Source organism: Saccostrea echinata, unplaced genomic scaffold (genome assembly GCF_033153115.1).
Source record: "Saccostrea echinata isolate AGI-Se365-2 ecotype Australia unplaced genomic scaffold, CSIRO_AGI_Sech_v1 ptg000014l, whole genome shotgun sequence".
Classification (NCBI taxonomy): domain Eukaryota; kingdom Metazoa; phylum Mollusca; class Bivalvia; order Ostreida; family Ostreidae; genus Saccostrea; species Saccostrea echinata.
Genome location: NW_026889763.1, coordinates 14,915,670 through 14,936,546, shown reverse-complemented (window position 1 = coordinate 14,936,546; position 20,877 = coordinate 14,915,670). Strand labels below are relative to the sequence as shown.

General features: G+C 33.7%; 1 protein-coding gene across 1 annotated transcript; it reads left to right on the top strand.

Annotated features, from left to right (window-relative positions):
* The first annotated feature begins 4,906 nt into the window (after positions 1 to 4,906).
* LOC133186798 (NADH dehydrogenase [ubiquinone] flavoprotein 1, mitochondrial-like) lies at positions 4,907 to 12,584 on the top strand. Its single transcript, XM_061322122.1, has 14 exons — positions 4,907 to 5,039; positions 5,353 to 5,402; positions 6,480 to 6,569; positions 8,190 to 8,338; positions 8,485 to 8,618; positions 8,883 to 8,947; positions 9,226 to 9,330; positions 9,624 to 9,749; positions 9,914 to 9,979; positions 10,121 to 10,287; positions 11,403 to 11,556; positions 11,667 to 11,721; positions 11,961 to 12,070; positions 12,374 to 12,584. The coding sequence occupies exons 1-14, from the start codon at positions 4,994 to 4,996 to the stop codon at positions 12,455 to 12,457; spliced, it is 1,401 nt and encodes a 466-aa protein (XP_061178106.1). The 5' UTR covers positions 4,907 to 4,993; the 3' UTR covers positions 12,458 to 12,584.
* Positions 12,585 to 20,877: the final 8,293 nt, after the last annotated feature.

Genomic DNA, 20,877 nt, shown 5'->3' with positions numbered 1-20,877 from the left:
AAAGAAAAACCTGTTACACCTGAAGCATTAACACCTGTTAATTATAGATGAGATACCTGGTCACTGACCTTGGGCCAGATTTTCCAGTGATTTTTACCTGCAGCTTATTTTATCTCTCTGTGTATTAAAAATGACTATGTACTGTGTATTTTTATGTTTATATATCTGTAATCTGTGAACATAGTATTCTCATTTCCTTGTCATACAGATGTATAAAATATAATAATATAAATGTTGATGCACAGCAGGAATTGTCAATATGGTTTTTAAGCTGATTTTGTCTGCGTAATTGGACCAGACAGAAGTACAGGGCAATTTTCCAAGATATCTCCAATGGAATACAAATAGCAATACCTTGATTAAAGGGCAGACTTTACAGAGTTGGACGATGTGTGCATCTGCTACCTTTATCTTAAGTAATTATGATGTGTCTATAAGGATTAACTTTTGCTTCAGCAAACATCATCTGAAGGACACATCCTTAAGAAATTTAGAGTAAAACAGGATAAGCATGAGGACATGGATTCTTACTAAAAGAAACATAAAATAACAGACTTAAAGTAACATCACTGTCCACCAATCCATTTTGCATCAATTATATACAGACTTAAAGTTACAGTTTCTTTATTTCACATATTTTTGCAGCACCTTATTTTTGCGAGGTAATCATTTGGTGAAAATATATGAAATTTTCACCAACAGACAGTATCCCCGTACTTATGCAAAAAAAAAAAAAATATTCTCGCAAATAAAATAGTGATAATTACAGTATTGAACTAGTGACCTTGTCCATTGACCTACTCTTCAAAACTATTTCATAATGTTCATAATTACACATTTGAATTGTAAACATTAAGACTTTTCAATGAAAAATGACCTTAAAAGCTTGCTAGCTTATGACATTGAATTTGATTATTAGCCTAATTTCAAATAGGGGTGTAATAAATTTACTGGTGCACCAGTATACCAAAATACACAAACAAGACGCTCGTGGGCCACAACACTCACCTGAGTCAGTATGGTCCTGCTGTTCTTTATCAGCAGATTTTTGTTTCCTTTTATTCTTATGTAAAACTTTTATCACATATTATGGCCCACCCTACCCCAGGGGTCATGATTTGAACAAACTTGAATCTACACTAACTGAGAATATTTCCATATAAATGTAACATGTGTAACCAGTCATGACTTTTCTGTTCTTGAGAAGAAGATTTTCAAAGATTTTTCCTATGTCATCCTTTGTAAAACTTTGATATCCTATTGTGGCCCTACCCTACCCCCAGGGGTCATGATTTGTAAAAACTTGAAACTACACTACCTGAGGATGCTTCCATATAAATATGACTGATCATGGCCTTGCTGTTTTTGAGTAGATTATCAAAGATTTTTTCTGTGTATTCCTATGGAAACCTTTGATTACCCATTGTGGCCCCACCCTACCCTAGGGCTCATGATTTGAACAAACTTGAATCTGCACTATGTAATGAAGCTTTCACATAAGTTTCATCTCTGGCCCAGTGGTTCTTGAGAAGGTTTTTATGAGATTCTAATTTAATTTCACTATTTTGAAAGAGGGTGTGGCCCTTAATTCATTTAAAGAAACTTGAATCCTGTTTACCCAAGAATGCTTTGAGGCAAGTTTGGTTGAAATTGGCATAGTGGTTCTTAAGAAAAAGTTGAAAACATAAAAAAAATAAGTTTACAAGAATGCCAATGGCAACAACAGACAAATTTGATCAGAAATGCTCACTTATGCCTTATTTGGCTCAAATGAGCTTAAAATTGCATAATATTTTGGTACACAAAAAATGTGTATTGTGATGTATACACTTTTTAAGCCATTTAGTACGTTAAATCCTTTTGCATGTTTTATTTTGCCCCAAATTGAATATAGGTGGTTTTCTTCATTTACCTGTGTACGCTGTTAATTTTTGTGTTTTAGAGCCTAGTAATCACATGTAAGTTGAACTTCGGTATCTTGAACACTGATACATTCTCAAATACCATGGATATGTCAAAGTGATTTGAAAGTTCCTACCCATTATTCTTTAAGTATTTTACCCTTGATATCTCAAATCCTCCGGTATCTCAAATTTTTTTCTCAGTCCCACTGAGTTTGAGATAATCAGATTTGACTGTATTTTAAAAATGTTAAAACTTGATGAAATAATCCATATCCTATTGACCTTTCAAGTTGTGATTTAGAAAGCTTCTCATTGCAGAACAGAGAATAAAAAATTATTTTAAAATGATCTATGAAACTCACTTTCAGGTGAAATATACATCATATGATACGTCAGTTCCAATGAATCATAATGTATCATGATATGCTTTTGCTATATCGTAACACTCCTGATTTCAAAATATCAATTTTGCCATACATCAGTCATTAATTGCCCTCAACTGATCCATCTGATTTTAATCTATTTCTATTTCAGCAATTCATGATGTCTATAAAATATTTAATGTGTATATGTATGTGTATTATAAATTAATTCCTATTAGTTTTTATAAAAACTATTTTTTGTTTACAGCCTTATCAATAGAGCAAACTGTTTTAATGCCTAGTGCCAATAAACATGATAAAAGGCTTACTCGTTTGTGTCAATGTAAATGACTTTTGAACCTGGTGTGTGTTTAAAATGTTAAGCAAGTTTATTTTAATTCCAAGAAACGTGTTCAGTCAAATCTATGTGTGTATACTCAAATAAACACCAGCAGTTTATGAAACATTGAATCAATAGTTTATAGGCAAGGCAATCGTGTGAATCAACTCGATGTGTACAGTGGTGTAGTTATTGTTTTATCATATTTAAATGCTTTCCTAGTGAATAGGCTATTCCTAAAAAAAAAATATTTTTAAATTGTACATTAAATTAAATATACGCCCCAAATACTTACAATTATATCATGGGTGAAAATCCATAAAGAAAGAACATCAACATGCATTTCACTAACACAGGTCGTTTTTCCGATATTGTTGATGTCGTTGTCACGAAGGTTTTATTATGGTAATTTTACGACATCCAAATTGACTGTAAACTGGTTCTCATAAACGCGCACCTGCTTGACATTCGGCTCACCTCGGATGACTATGGTACCCTACATCAAATCATTGATGTAATCGTCCGAGGTATGCCGAGTGCCTGCTTGAAGGACTAGTTAGATACCAAGACCGCGGGAAACCTTCAAAATCATGCTTATTGCACCTCTCCTGGACTTATATGTCGATTATGATATGTACAGCATTAACGCCAATTTTTCGATGGGCTTATGATCTTTAGGCTAAATGAAAATAGGTCCATTTTATTCAGCAGCTAACAAAGTCAGACATTTAGAAATTTTAATATCAATCCTCAGTTTCGATTAGATATCTCATCTTTATGTACTTATAAGGTAATGCATTATGAATTTTAATGTTTTAAACTTTAAATTTAATAAAACATAAAAATTCCAGGATTTGGACAAGGATAAGTTTTAAGTTTTTTTTTTTATTTTGGCTTGTCAGATTATTTTGGGAAGTTGCCCACCCCACCCCTCTCACCTTTTGGTTAGTTTAGGTTTTTTGTTTGTTTTTTTTTTTTAACCCCCCCCCCCGACTTTTGAAACCGCTGCTACGGGCCTACTAAGTAATCTCTTTTGAAATATGTTGTCAGCATGCATGGCATGGAAAGACTGATATTAGCTCTTTTATTTACATGTTGTCTTTTTTTCAGAGAAAAATTGTTTTATTGTTTCAAGGAGGCTCATTTCACCACTATTTGATGACGTGCTACACAAATAAATAAATAAATAAATAAATAAATAAATAAATAAATAAATAAATAAATAAATAAATAAATACTGAAATAAACCAGTGTTTCGTCCGTTTTCCCTTTGAAAGGAATTGTACAGGTTCACATGAATAATTATCAATTGCCACTTTTTATTCATTGATTCATTGACATGCGTTTCTTGTCTATATTTTAAGTGATTTTCCAAATTATTCATTCACAGATCAGAAAGAAAATCACATCAGGGTTAACCCTAACCCTGAATTCTAGTATACAATGTACACTAAAGCTGTATATCATGATAGAAATCGGGTGTGAATTCTAGTATACAATGTGCCCTAAAGCTGTGTATCATGATAGACATCGGGTGTGAATTCTAGTACACAATGTACACTAAAGCTGTGTATCATGATAGACATCGGGTGTGAATTCTAGTATACAATTTACACTAAAGCTGTATATCATGATAGAAATCGGGTGTGAATTCTGGTATATACAATATACATTAAAGTTGTATATCGTGATAGATATCGGATGTAAATTCTGCTAAACAATGATTATGTACACTTAAAGCTGTGTATCATGATAGACATCGGGTGTGAATTCTGGTATACAATGTACACTAAAGCTGTATATCATAAAAGACATCGGAAGAAAGATCCTCTTTGGATGATCATTCTAGTAGCATGAGTAGTTCATCTAAGTAATTTTTGTCTTGAAGATTAATACCATGCACTGGCCAACAACTTGCAAGTATATTCGGGATACATAAATTACATGCGCGGATCTAGAGGGGGTCCCCCTGGATTTTCAAAGTAAATAAATTTTGGATCCCTCTTTGGACACACGGAATCCTCTGAAAAAGATAAGGAGAGTCAATTTCCTTCGCATAGTGTTTTCTTCATTACAGCATTTTTTTTTTTTTTGATCTGTATAATCAATTGAATGTGCAGAAAATAGTGTATCAACAGCTGTTCAAGTTTTGAACAGTACTTTCTTTGATCTAGGCCTATTTGAGATTCGATTGCCTACGCTCATCAAAATTAATTGACTAAATTAGAGCCTGTCTCTGGGTGAACCATTTGTTTAAACTAACTTTTCCGGGAAAAAGTAGGGCGCTGGTTTTGCTTTGTAATGACTTTCTTCATTACAAAACATTGAAAAGACGTAAGAAGTTACAAAACCGTTCGAAGGACAGAAACAAAAATTATTATGCAAATATGGCTAGCTTGAGCCGAGTACCACTGTCTCTTTCGTGTTTTTCAGGTATGTTATCAATTTGGCGAAAGGTAATTGATGTTTTAAACCTAGATTTTAATGCTGAAAAACTGCAGCAGTATAAATTACTCGAATTTTCTCTGTTGTGTCAATTTTGTGTCGATGAGTTCACTGTCTTATAAATTTTCAAGGGAAAAAACCCCGATAAGTATGAATTGTCATCTAAAAATGAAAAATCACTTGTTTCTTGGAAAGGTATTGGTGATGTTTAAAGTATCACTTTCAAGGATTTTCAGCCTGTACAGAGAATATTGAATATTGTTATGAAACAGATGTTAACTCGATCCATTCTCATTTTTAGGAATTAAGAATTCTCCGGCTCAGCTAGCTATTGTCCAGAAAAGATGTAAGGTAAGAAATACATCAGTCTTAACTGTTTATATGTTTTTTTTATATATGGTTGAAGGTAAACCTTTTTTTAGAGTACTTAATTTTTATATTGGTAGCACATTGTTGATGAATATTTAAACGATTCATATTGTGTTTAATAAAATCATTTCTAGAGTTATTCATTAATACTCAGATTGTCTATATTTAAGAATTTTTAGCATTCAAAAATCCTCAAAAAGTAAGGATTTGAAATAATACAATTTCCAAAAGTATGCAAGTAATTACTCCAGCATGCTAGAGGTTCACAGCGAGATACTTTTGACTTGGTGCCGCGTAACCTCTAGCATCCATTGTAAAAATTCTCGCTGCTGAAACCCTAAATGGAAATAAATTGTTTAATTAAAAATTCAGGCTTAAAACATTAATGAACGACACGAAACAATAAAATATTCACTATTTGCAAATATAACTTACACATAAAACAATGTTAATCTCTCATATTAGCGATAAATCCATTATTTTTAAAATTGAAGCAGAAATTACAACAAGTCATCTGTTTGAAATTCGGGAATGGAATGCAGAAAATCCGATGAAATGAAACTAGTTTTCCGATATGAAATAACTGAAATTTTCGTTTTCTGACTAGCAATCCGCAAAATCAACATGAAGTCAAATCAAAAGTAATTCTGGTGACAAATTGAAATAATGACAATTTTGATTAATGAACAATGATGCATACTGATTAAAGTGGATTTTAAAATTTCTTGTGACTTTTATACCCCATGCAAACACGTAGGTACCTGAGAATTATTTGTTTACAGTTTATTTCAAGCATAATATGATCCGCCAAAAATCTCAGGCGGAACGAGCTCGTTAGAAAATGGCCTTTGGATGTAAGAGTCTGAGGTATATAAGGAGCGTAAGGACGTTAACCGAGACTCTTACTTGTAGGAGTAGAAGTAATGAGAATTTCAAATCTGTCAACATTAAAGGATTTTTTAGGAGTTAACAAGCTCAAGGATTTTGTTCTAAAATTCCATGTAATTTTGATTAGCACTGTCTTTGTAGTTTTAAAACTTTGACTTCTTCTCCTTGTAGAGTACATACGGACCATTAAAAGATGAGGACAGAATCTTCACAAATTTGTACGGCAGACATGACTGGAAACTCAAGGGAGCTATGTCTAGGGTAAATGATACCTTTTTTATTATTTTCTGTTTTTGCATTTTTTAGCTCACCTCATCAAAGTTGGGGGGAGCTTATCTGATACCCTCCTCATTGGTGTCGGCATCTGTGTTCCAGGTTAAAGTTTTTAGAGCAGATTTTTTTTCAAGTACTTCTAGGCCCTATATTAATCAGAGATGCATGGACGATGCTTCTAGTATGTTTCACTGTACCAGTTAAGGTTTCAGATGTTACAAATTCAGGTAAAAAAATGACCAGGTTAATGTTCTTCAAGCAGGTAAATGTATTAGGAGCAGGCCTCGTTTCCAAGTTACTATAAGCCTATATTGGCCAAACTTGCATGGATGATAATGGATGATACATCTAAAGATGCACACTACCAGAGTTGATTCAGATGCTGGATATGACCTACATTTTCCAGATGGGTGATCAAGTAAAAGTTTTTGAGCAGTTTATTTCTTAAGTGACTATAAGCCCTATGCTAACTTACCAACTTTGCACTGAAGATACATTTATTGATGCACACTACCAGGGTTGCTTTTGATGCGGGATTTGACCTACATTTTCCAGATGAGTTAACAGGCCCCGAGACCATAAATTAAGAACAGACTTAAGTCAAAATTTTGATTTTGAATATCTTGGGATTTTTTTTAACAAACGTACTTAAAATTTTGCAGGTTTGTATAATATTCAAATTTAAACATATGATAAAAAATTTGTTTCATTATCAAAATTATTTCAAAAGATATATTGATTTGAAATTTTGACTTAAGTCTGTTCTCAGTTTATGGTCTTGGGTCCAGGTTAAAGTTCTTGGAGCAGGTCCATGACCAAGAATCTGTAAGGCCTACCTGAATCAAACATGCATGGATGATGCATCAGTTGATGCACACAACCAGGGTTGCTTCAGATGTTGGATTTGATCTACATTTTCCAGATGATTGATCAGGTTAAAAGGTTTTGGAGCAGGTTCATTCTAAAGTAACTATAAGTCCTATCTAAATCAAACTCGTACAGATGATGCATCAAGGATGAACACAATTGTCAACTTGCTTCAGATGCTGGATTTGACCCACATTTTCTGAATGAGTGACTAGTTTAAAGTTTTTAGATAAGTCCATTCCCAAGTAACTGCAAACCCTATCAGACCAAAATTGCATAAATGTTGCATCTAGGGATGCACATTTAATACTAGATTATTAGTTCAATGTGAGACTTTACCTTGCTTAAAGATAACATTTGTTGAAGTGAGCTCTGTAATCTCTGATTACCTATGTTCATTGAACATAAAGTGAGAATATCTAAATGAAATAGTAAAATCATTAAATGGGATTTTTAATGCTCTCACCATCCAGTTATACACAGAAACATCCACACTGTAAGTACATGTGGGTAGGGTATAAATTGTTTACACAAAAAACATTCATTGTCTTAGAAGATATTTCTAAATTCCCAAAACAACAGAGTTTTCATATTTGGAAAAAGTCATGTTGATAATTTATCACATTTTAGGGAAACTGTTGGTTTACCTTACTATATATATGCAGAGTATGGAATAAATGAACATAAATTATTTTCTAAGCAGTAAATTTGTTAATACACTCTGTATTTATCCACAAACAGGGAGACTGGTACAAAACAAAGGAAATACTCTTAAAGGGTCACGAGTGGATCTTGAAAGAGATTACCACATCAGGCCTCCGAGGCAGGGGCGGGGCTGGGTTTCCCACAGGGATGAAGTGGGGCTTTATGAACAAGCCAAGTGATGGGAGGTAAGGGATCAGTAAAAACCTGTCATCATTTATTATGTATATTGTCTAAGATATAGTATCTTAATATGGATGTCATTTAGTACATTTATTCACTGTATTTATTTGAAATAATATTTTTTGATGACTGACTGTCTACTTGTCTTTAGGCCTAAGTACCTGGTAGTGAATGCTGATGAGGGAGAGCCAGGGACCTGTAAAGACAGGGAAATCATGAGACATGACCCCCACAAGTTGGTGGAGGGATGTCTGGTAGCTGGACGCTCCATGGGAGCATGTGCAGGTAACATCAGGATTATTGATTATTTTGTCCATCCAGAGGTTTTGAAGCTGTCTTTTGAACTCAGATTTGAAATGATGTTGATCATATTGTAGGTCAATCATTGTTTAAAATACAGATGTAGTATTAACTTCCTATATGAAAATAGGGGAAAAATGTCTAGAAATGAGTGTGTATTATACATGCATTAAAATGTGAATAACTGATTCATTACTTAAATGTGATTTTTGCTGTGTTTGAGAGAAATCCTAATGTCTGTTATTACAGCCTACATCTACATCAGAGGGGAGTTTTATAACGAGGCATCTAACCTACAGGTGGCCATCAATGAGGTCAGTTAACAGAACAGGTGCTCTTTTGTCTGAACCTCAACTGTTAGTGATGTGTATATAAATGTATTTAGAGATGTGTATATAAAGTTATTTAGAGATGATCATTTCTTCTCGATGTAAAACTTGGAATGTTGATCAAGGATTCTTTGAGAAAGAACAAAGTTTAAATGAACTAAGAGCTTCAAAAAAAGATCCATTTTTTTGGTCACCCAAGTATTTCTTATCCCTTACTCTCTTCATTAATGACCGCTTAATGATAATGTGTGATATAATTGCAGGCATATGCTGCTGGACTGCTGGGTAAGAATGCTTGTGGTTCTGGGTATGACTTTGATGTCTTCGTTCACCGAGGAGCAGGGGCCTATATCTGTGGGGAAGAAACGGTAAGTTACCATATAACACTCATAATTCTTAATTAATGTTAGTTCCTTGAACCTTGTCATGTGAGCCATTTAGTAGTGTGTGTACATGTATGAATGGATTTATTCTTTTAAGTTAATGAAGACAATTTAATACTGTACATGGTTTTAATAGCAATCACTCTTCTAAAATTTGTTGTTCCAATCTGTACAAGATTCTTTAACTGACTAAAAGTATATGTAAAATATATGAATACATAAAATATAACTGATAGTTAAAATCTTTTTACACTTTATATTTACTTTACTTCTAATAGTCCCTGATTGAGTCATTGGAGGGTAAAGCTGGCAAGCCCCGCCTAAAGCCCCCGTTCCCTGCAGATGTGGGAGTGTTTGGATGTCCTACGACAGTAGCTAATGTGGAGACAGTGGCTGTGGCCCCAGTAAGTGTCATACAGTTGTGTTAGAGATCACTGTCAGTTAAAAGGAATATCTTTATGTTACTATAATTATATTACAATATCACATTATCTGATGGGGGGGGGGGGGGCTACAAGAATACGAAAATAATCAGGTAATTGTTTCAACATTAATTTTTATTTTTCAGGCAATCTGTAGAAGAGGAGGTGAATGGTTTGCTTCGTTTGGAAGGGAGAGAAATAGGGGAACTAAAGTAAGTCAGTGTATAAAAACAAAATCTACTCAGTTTTTACAAAGATCCTTATGTGTCACTATACATGTATGTGCATTAGAACAACCTTTTGATAAATAGATTTATCTACATGATATCCTAACTACCTTTTCTTCTGTTTAGCTGTTTAACATCTCGGGACACGTCAATAACCCAGTAACAGTGGAGGAGGAGATGTCCATAAGTCTGAAGGAACTGATCGAGAGACACGCTGGGGGAGTCATCGGGGGCTGGGACAACCTCCTGGGGATCATTCCAGGGGGGTCCTCTACCCCAATCATTCCTAAGAGGTAACTGCAAGTCCAACCTTTTTTTTTTATGAAAAGTTTCATATGAATGATACTTGTGAATTTTCCAATATTCAATATCCAAGATGTGAATTTTCACCAGTCATATATAGAAGTTTTGAGGGTTAATTTCTTAAGAAACAAATAAGTCATATGTTTGTAAATTATATTGAGGAAATCTTCATGGGGCCAAAATAAAAAATACCTTTGTTTCCCCTAACGCGACCGACCCAATTAAAACACGCCGATTGGAAAGTTTTTTTCATAAGATTATTTCAATATTTTTTTTTATGTTTATCAACTTTTATAAAATAAAATTTCATCAAAATCCGTTTTTATCAGAACAACTGATTTTGTTCTGTGATTTTCAAGCGTTTATTGGAAACAAAATGCCGCCCATAACATGACTCGGTCACTGAGGGTTAGTTCACGTATTAAAAGAAAGATGACATATCAATCCTATGCCTTTAGCATATCAGAATCCTAAACTCTTGAAACACTTTGTTAATAAAATGAAATACACAATGAACTATTAAGCACGTTTCGGTTGTATTTACTAACCTGTCTTAAAATTAAGTACGTACAGACCATGCTTAGGTCCGTAGGCCCTCCTCATGATACCCCTCATGAGCAGACAAGGGATCCACCTTGTGAACAAACCGATCAATTTCACTGCATTTTATTTAATTTGAGTTTTGATCTTATAAACATTTCATCAGTATTCCTATGTTTACTTAATGAATATGGGACCATAAGAGTTGTAAATAAGTCTGCATATTTCATCCTCATGAATAGAATTCAAACGTCCTTTCATATCATGCCTTTTATTCATGGGTATTCTGGGGTTATGGTATTCTAGCTGTTTACAAATCACTTTATTTGTACTTTACTTATTTATAAAGGTATCATTCCATTTAAGTTTAAGAATGTATTTTCAAAGCTGATGTCAAAAAAAAATTATTTGCCTACCTACCTACCCAACTTGAGATTTTTTGGTCGGGTTAGGGGAAACAAAGATATTTTTAATGATGGCCTGGTAATGTTCATATAATTTCCCACTGTGATTTACTATAGTTAAAAACTTCAATTGTTATACCAAGTATTTTTTGTTGAAATAGTGTGTGTTCAGATGTAATGATGGACTTTGATGCCTTGGTACAAGCCCAGACCAGTCTGGGGACAGCGGCCGTCATCGTCATGAATAAAGACGCTGACGTCATAAGGTGTATCTCTAGACTGATCGAGTTCTATAAACACGAGAGCTGTGGGCAGGTAAAACTTAAAATCTCTCTCTCTTTCAGAAAATTATTATTACCAGTATTTCAAATGAATATGTAAGAGCTTCTAGCATTGTTCCTGATACAGTGATTTCTATTTTCTAGTGTACACCCTGTAGAGAAGGTGTTGGATGGATGGCAAAGATCATGAAACGGTTTGGTGAGTTCAGTAAAATACCCATATTATAATTAAATTTTTTATATGTAATTTGATATGCAACAAGATATGACCTGACATGTTTGATGACATGAATATGAACTTTGTGTACATTGTATGTAACAAACTTCAGCAAAGCTTTTGGCTGCATGTTTTTGAAATTTTCTTGCATCAAGTCTTTCTTATTGTCAGTTTTACCAAAAGAAAAAAAAAGATATGACATTTCTGACCTGTTTTTATAGAGACTGGGAACTTCAAGGAAGGGGAGATAGACATGCTGTATGAAATCAGTAAACAGATTGAGGGTCACACAATTTGTGCCCTGGGGGATGGAGCTGCCTGGCCAGTACAGGTAGGTGACACATCTTTTAATATTTAATCTAAAATGTACCTATTACACTGTAAGTATAGATAAGAGGAAGAAAACCTGTCAATATATAAATAGTCTATCAAAAATAATCAAGTAAAAAAAAACAACTGTGTTCAAGTAGTCAAGTAAAACCAACCTATTTATGTTTAGATAAACAAACTAACCTACTGGGTTCAGATATCCACAGTTCTGTGCGGTGATTAATCTGTGTTGCATCCTACTGTATTTTTATTTTAAGTACACTTTGCTTTGTTAATTTATAATACATGTTTTCTTTGTTTACAGGGACTAATTCGACACTTCAGACCTGTGTTACTAGAGAGAATTGAGCAGTTTAAACAAACACAACAAAAAACGGCAACTGCTTGATAATGATATGACTGGACAAGTTATATGTGACATTTTGAAATTCTCTATTAAAAAAAAGGTGTTAACTTAACTTGTTACTACGTTGTTGATGTGTAAATAAATTGTAGAATGTATGATAAAACAGAAATGATTTATCTTTTTATTCTGTTCCTTGACATACTTTTGTGTTATTAATTTGTTAATAAGTTTTGATCAGTTAAAATTTCACTTTTCTCTTAAATAAATGTGAAATGTTCAAACTGACAAGTGTATGTCCATAAATGAAGTAGAAGCAGAAATAGCTTTTCTTCTCTGATAGATTTTTAGCTCTTCTGAGCCAAAGGCTCAAAGAGCTAATGCTATGGCCATTTGTGCGGTGTGCGTAAACTTTTTAGAATATGGGCCATAACTCAAGAACCCCTTGGCCAATTATTGTCAAATTTGTCACAGGGTATCCTTGGCCCAAGGGCTCCCTTTTATACTAAAACTGGGGTTGTGACCCTTTAACAAGGGGAGATAATTAGGAAAATAGAAACAAAAGTACTGGTTGCTAAAAAATCTTCTTCTGAAGAACCACTGGGCAGATTATCACCAAACTTACACAAAAGGATGAGGATATGTTGTAGATTAAAATTTGCACGGGGATTTACCCTGGGGCAAAGGGCGTGGTCTCAAGGTCACTTCAAAGTTGACCAAAAATTACATTTTATTAAAATGTTGATATTTTGCTTACTATAAGGACTAGGATCATCAAATCTTGTCAGTTGGTGCATCTAAGGACCTCATATCATGTTGACTCAAAAGTAGGTCACGGTGACCTACTTTTTAAATTTTGTGGCCATTCTTTTTCAAAATGATTTAGAGGCATATTTTGAACAATTTAAGGCCTATGATCATCAAACTTTGTCAGTTGATGCATCTTGGGTCCTCAAAGTATGTCAACTAAAAAGTAGGTCACCTTGACCTACTTTTTGAATTTTATGGCTAATCTTTTTTAAAACAATTAAGGTCATTAATTCGAATACGGGGAGGCTTAGAATCATTAAATCTTGTAAGATGATGCATCTTGGGGCCATAAAACATATTTATTAAAAAGTAGGTCACAGTGACCTACTTTTTGAACTTTGCAGGCATTCGATTTCAAAGCATTTTAGAGGCATAATTTGGACATTTTAAGTCCTATGATCATAAAACTTTGTAAGTTGATGCATCTTGGGTCCTCAAAAAAGGTCAACTGAAAAGTAGGTCACCGTGACCTACTTTTCAATTTATATGACTATAATTAAATATTTCAGGTACTAATTGGCTTAGAATTATCAAACTTTGTCAGTTGATGCATCTTGGGTCTTCGGAGTAGGTCGACTAAAAAGTAGGTCACAGTGACCTACTTTTGAAAATTTATGGCGATAATTAAATATTTTGGGTACTAATTGGCTTAGAATCATCAAACTTTGTCAGTTGGTGCATCTTGGGTCTTCAGAGTAGATCGACTAAAAAGTAGGTCACCGTGACCTACTTTTGAAAATTTATGGCTTTAATTAAATATTTCGGGTACTAATTGGCTTAGAATCATCAAACTTTGTCAGTTGATGCATCTTGGGTCTTCAGAGTAGATCGACTAAAAAGTAGGTCACCGTGACCTACTTTTGAAAATTTATGGCTTTAATTAAATATTTCGGGTACTAATTGGCTTAGAATCATCAAACTTTGTCAGTTTAGGCGTCATGGGTCCTCGGAGTACAACAACTGAAAAGTAGGTCACGGTGACCTACTTTTGAAATTTTATGGCTGTATTTAATATTTTCAGGAATTATTTGGCTTAGAATCGTCAAAATTTGTCAGTTGATGCATCTTTGGTCCTCGGAGTAGGTTGACTGAAAAGTAGGTCACTGTGACCTACTTTTGAAAATTTATGGCTGTAATTAAATATTTTTGGGTACTTATTGGCTAGAATCATCAAACTTTGTCAGTCGATGTATCTTTGGTCCTCGGAGTACAGCAACTGAAAAGTAGGTCACGGTGACCTACTTTTGAAAATTTATGGCTTTTATTAAATATTACAGGTACTAATTGGCTTAGAATCATCAAACTTTGTCAGTTGATGCATCTTGGGTCCTTGGAGTAAAACAATTGAAAAGTAGGTCACTTTGACCTACTTATAAAATTTTATGATTATAATTTTAAAAAATATTTTAGGTATTAATTGGCTTAGAATCATCAAACTTAGTTGATGGGTCCTCAGAGAATGACAAGTGATAAGTAGGTCACCATGACCAACTCTCAGGTACTAATTGGCTTAGAATCATCTTGGGTTCTCAGAGTGTGAATTGGAATTTCAAGGGTTTATGTAAATATACAGGATACTTTGAGGCTTCAAATAGAAGTGATAGGTTGTACAGTTTATCAGAAGAGCGATTCAAGGCCCATGGGCCTCTTGTTTAATCAGGGTATAAATTTAAGAAAATCTTTCCTGTCCCATATAAAACCCTGTATTAAGTACTGCATAGGGACTCTAATTTCACTGGAGGGAAAGGGAGGGGCATTTAACAAATTCATTTAAAAATCTTGGGGACCTTACCTCCATTATCGATTTGAGGTGACTCAGATGAGCCTTTTTTATATGGAATCTATTGTGCCATGTGCATTGGTAGTAAATTTTTAAACATTTTCAGATTCTTCTCTGCTGAACCATTTTCAATCTGTAGCATATATGAGTTAAGGGGGAACAAAAATTGTGTTCTTTTGTAATAAAATTTTGGAAATGCTTCCGTCTTTTCAAGACATCAAATTTTAAATGTTAGTTCACCTAGGGCTCTTTTCTTTTAATATTTACGCTCCTTTTGGAGATACCATTTACATGGCAGAAGATCTTAGTTTTCCTCTCCGATTCGTCGGTGATAATACCCTTTCAAAAATTAACAGATTGAAGGACGTTAGCACTGATTTGAGTTCTAGCTTTTATTTTGTTGTTTTGGTAAGTTTTTCATCACAATATGTCTCTTACTTGAGGATCATATATATGGTTTCTAGAATGGCTTTATAAAGAATGTAGTCGTTCTTGCAATTGGATGCTTCATGAAACTGTCCATTTGTCGATGTTTGCACAGATTTCAGTGGCTTCCTCTTGAAAGAGACGTGCTATCAAAATGATCTCTATAAACAAATGCTGCTCTTGAGTATATCTCTATTTTTTAAACATTCCACCATGTACAATAGGAAATTTTCAAACATGACCCTTTCCTGGTCACCATTCACTGTTTCCTTTTATCAGTGCATGGTAACAGCTTTTCATCAAGTGGAAAGGCAGGAATAAAATATTTTGTATTTGAAAGTTGAAGCTGTGAAGTCATTTTGTCGATCCAACCAAAATCAATCAAGATTAATTAAATTAAAAAATTAACTAAAAATGAAAATTTTATTAAAAAAAAAACTTTCATATTTAGTAAGAAATTGTGTGAATTTAATGATGTCCAACATTGAGATCTTGATTTTTTAGGACTGCTAAAAATCGCTTACTTTGAGTGTGACTTTCAAATTTAGTTTTTGGAGAGAGTTGTGAAGAGGGAATCTTTCACAAAAGGTAGATTTTTCACGTTGAAAGCTGAGAAAAAGAGAAAGTAGAAAGATAATAAAACCACAAGGACAACATTTTGATTTAATTAGGAATACCACTGTCCTTGAAATTAAAAAAATGTTTATGTTAAGATATAGGTTATGCATTGGAGATGTTGAAAGGTCGATCCTAGTTCTAAGTCTTCCTATGATGGTAAGTAAGTTCAACAAGGGCCCATTTTGGCTCTATTTAAGTCGGAAAAAAAATGAAAATTATAAACATTTCAATGGACAATAGGGTAAAGATTCATTGGATTCATGGGAACTGCAAATCTATTTAGAAATATTATTTTATTTCTGGGACCACGTATTATAAAATGCATCACTAAACACATTTCATGGGCATTTATCCTCTGAAAATGGTTTTACAAGCTTTAAAAAAATATTTTCAACAGAACACAACCATCAAATTAAAATTTTATACTTGGATAGAAAATATTCTTAAGTTTATTAATTAATAAGCATTTTTTATCGACAACCTTGCTGACACACTATATTTTGAATTTTAATGAATGTATCCTCAAACACAACCATTTTCAGTATAATCAAAGGCTTTTGCAATGTCACACAATTTGTTCTCTATTACACACACACTAAGATGTTTTTTTTTTTTTTTTTTTTTTTTTTTTTTTTTAAATATTTTGTTAATTTAAAATGAAAAAAAATTCTTTACATGAAGATTTGTTGTATTAATACTGCAATAAAATTTACTTCTAAACAAGAGTTATAAGTTATAATGACTTCCCTCAGTAGCATGAAAAACACACTATGAATTATTCACCCAAGGTATCAAATGTTTCAAAAATTATGCCATAAAGATAAATATCACACAAACTTGATTACAGTAGAGGACTATGGAATGTATCAAAACTGACATCAGTCATGAAAATAATTGTAACATGCGATACAAGTAAGATCAATTCAATTTAACCTCAGATCATTTTGTGTATGTAAAGAGAAATTAGCCCAAAATATAAAGAAATCGTTTTCCTAATACAGATAATAATAAATGCAAAGGATTGGATTCTAATTCACGTTGGGCTTTTTCTTTCTCTTCTTTTCCTCTGTAATTAGCTGTTCTATATTGGCCAACTTGTGCAAAACTTTTGAAAATTTGATTGAAGAATGGTTTGTCTGTATCTTCAAAATCAGTTTCTTTCTCAATAACAAAAAATGCGGTATTTGTAAGCGCTTTTACCAATTTTTGAATTGTCGCCACCATATAACCTTAAAAGCCGTGGAATCATTTCTGTTATGTTTCCCGTCTTTCTAGCTAAACCTGTGCTTGAACTGCATTCTTTCATATCATGTAAATCTTCTTTTGAAATTAATGCTGTCTGCTTCATTTCAGATTTGTCCTCGTCAAAGTAAACTTGCAGAGCACTTTCTGGGTCTTTAATTATATCATTTATTTTAGTGCTTATTTCATTTGCTTCTTCTTTGGAAATATGCGCTATTAAGTAATGATGAAATATCAATGAAATAATGTCGCAACCGCCCCTTCTTCAAACATTCCGCCATTTGGATTAGGACTTTTTTCAGAGCCAACAGAATTGTTGAATCTCGATCGAAGAAGTCCGGATCTGTCTGCTCACATGTTTGATAAAAGACAGTTTTCCAGTGATAAGTTGTCAGAGTATTTGTGAAGGATTTAGTTCTTGACAACAAGAGGCTATGTTTTCACCAGCAATTTCCAAACCAGCCAAGTGCTCCTGAGCCATTCCAACTTTCGACGTACGATTGTACTCTGCGTGGCATCCATCTTTCCCCTTCGTCATCCTTGGATCAGTGAGCACAGGATATAATCCCTTTGCTATTGGAAAGTAATTTTTATCAAAATCTTTCAGATCTTTCAGAACACAGGTGTTAATGTATTTTCTATCAACAACATGACTGTCAGAGAAGGGAACCTTCAGTTTGTCTGCGCATATGCTTAGAAAACATGGCACGTCCTTTCTATGTTCCAAAGAGCTCACAGGAATTGGGATTCCCGATATTATCAGATAGTCAAAGTCCCCCTCATCTTCGTGGTATCTGAGTCGTGTTCCCTCTATTGTGCTTCCCACCACATGACAACGCTCGTTCCAAAAATGCGAGGCAAATCTGGTGATGTATTTACAATACCTGATCTGTCTGGCATCATTTGGAACTGCTTTACTCTGGTCCTCTATATTTTGAAGTAAGATTTCAATCCTGACTGAATTTTTATTTCTTGAAATGATAAAACAAAAAATCACATATATATTTCTTACTAATTTTTTTTCAAGTATGATGATATCACTGAATTGCATACATATTAAAGATATTTTTTAAAGATTTCTCATAAAGTTAAGTTTTTAAACGTATGCATTGTTAAAATGAATAGAAATGAAGTGCTCTGATACACAGATGGCTCTAACCGTCGCAGGCATTGTTTACAAAGGTTTTTGCCGTGTCGTTTGTGAGTCACAATCACCATTGCATGCGCACTGGATACGGTTTCAAATCCGGTAAGTATGCTGTTTTACAAACATTTGTTATAAATCTGTTCATTGTACAATATTGGTATCGATAAATGTATATACAAGTCAAGTTTGGGCAACACTCCATCTCATGTAAAATGAATTTGTTATTTATCCAACCCATGACACGTATGATCAATTTCTAAAACGAGGTAAGTTATTGACAAAGAAGTTGATGAAACAAGAATATAAACAGTGTCGTTTTAAGTAATCATTTCGTAAGTTCTATTGGTCGATACAATGAACTTATAAGCAAAAACAATCTTTCATTAAGTCAAATGCTGACTGACGTTTTCATACTAATTGTTATGCCATTATTTACACACTGAATTGTCGACAGATTTTCCCGTTATTTCCAGATCATGACAAGGAGCACACGGCGGGTGTGATCGGTCGGCAGGGGATGCTCACTCCTTCGTGGCACCTGATCCCACCTCTGCTGTTTTAGAGGTCCTTGTTTGCTCTGCTCCTGATTTGTATTGTTTGAATGGACTTTTAAGCTTGAATATACTGTTCGTTATGCCCATATGTTTCATCCATTTATTGAAGCAATTATGGGATCTTGCTCCTCCTAGGCACCTGATTCAACCTCTGGAATTTCCAAGGATCCGTGTTTTATGCCCTCTTCACATATTTGTATTGTTTATGGGTTTTCTGAGATCGATCGCTGTTCGTTACCTTTACCTTTTTCATTACTCACTATCAATTTATTTTAAATTATAAAGGGATTAAAAATTACTACTAATTAACAAAGAACAATTAATATTCGAGTATTTTTACAGTTAACGTCTCCTTTCGTTGGGAACAACTTTGTAGAATCTTAAGTAAGGTTTTTGATGAATCTTATTTTTAAGTAATAAAACTTTCTATGCTTACCCAATAGATAATTACTTGTGCTGTACGACTGTATTATGTTCCAGATATGAACAACGAATCTATCAGAAGTATCGGTTTAACCTTCAAGTTAATAACTATGACAAACATGGTGGGAATTTAATTTGGTAGGTCTAATTATAGTTGTATCATTTATGAGTCATCATTCTTTTTAAATATATGTTGAGCAATCAGTTACAGAAGGCCACTAGACGATAATAAATTTAAAAAGAAAATCACAAATTGTAATTGATCATGATTTCGTAATCTTCTTGTGTGTGTTTCTAGTATCTCCTTGTGTGTGTTTTTCAGGATTGAAGACGATTGTCTACACAAATTTTATACCTCTTGGATTATTCAATACTGGTATGTCTTTGTTGAAATAAAACTTGCAGAGACCTTGTAGAATATATGACCATTTTCAAGAAACATTTGATACATGTTTTCGTTGTAAACAAATCATTGATCAACCCCTCCCCCCACCTCCCAACCCGTTGAAAATCAAAATATTCTATCTTTTAGTAACTGGTAAAGGAGTTCTTTTGAACAAAATAAAAAAAATTACGAAATGTATGTATATGCAGCAATTCGTTTACCAAATTTTGTTAAATTCAAACCAAAGCAGATAAAAATTGCATTCTGAAAAACATATAACGAATAATTTTCCTTTTTGTTATTGTGGCAACATGTTCATGAAATTCGCACCAAACTTACTCTGTCCCTTTGAAACTTTTTAATAGTCTTCTTGAAAAGGTCAAGAAAAGTCCATATTTTGATTCCTCGACACCAGAATATAGGCTCGGATCTGTGATTATGGATATTGCAAATCATAGGCTTTTTAAACCCCCACGTTTTATTGAAGAAGCAGCAGCTAAAACAATCCGTTTTTTCCTTAAACTTCAATATGCCAACAAAGGAATTGACGCAGTTAATATAAGTAATATTCTTAATCACAAAAGGGTCCAGTCTTGTATTCCACCATATTTCAAGTTAAAGACTACACCTTGTACTTCCTACAAATAAACATCTACTATTGCTTCCAAACTTTTTAATTACCAGAAAACTTTACAGGGCCTGGATATCGAATATCTGAAACATAATCCTCCATCGTGTTCATGTTCTTCTTCACCCTGTAACTATAGTCCTGCTGGACACGTTATTAATGGTGACGTAAATGTAGTTAATAATGAGGACCTTAGATCATTAATTTTAAAAGGTCCTAAATATAGGGAACCCCGATCCTTCACCTGGCGTGGGAATTTCATAAATATTATTGATTCTGTAGAGGATTACGCCAGGCGATGGACCAGACAAAGAGAAAAAGAAGACACACTTTGTTAGAGTGGATTAAATGTATCAGATCTATCCTTCTGTATTCAATAAACCAGAAGTGAAAAAAGAATTAGATAGATTGCATGATCAGTACGTACTGGTCCCTGTTGACAAAGCTGGTAA

What these genes read in the sequence shown, in the direction of transcription:
- LOC133186798 (XM_061322122.1), top strand. Translation starts at nt 4,994, where the DNA reads ATGGCTAGCTTGAGCCGAGTACCACTGTCTCTTTCGTGTTTTTCAG. An exon ending in AACACGAGAGCTGTGGGCAG is followed by an intron (nt 11,557 to 11,666) that starts GTAAAACTTAAA and finishes TCTATTTTCTAG; the next exon opens with TGTACACCCTGTAGAGAAGG. An exon ending in GAGCTGCCTGGCCAGTACAG is followed by an intron (nt 12,071 to 12,373) that starts GTAGGTGACACA and finishes CTTTGTTTACAG; the next exon opens with GGACTAATTCGACACTTCAG.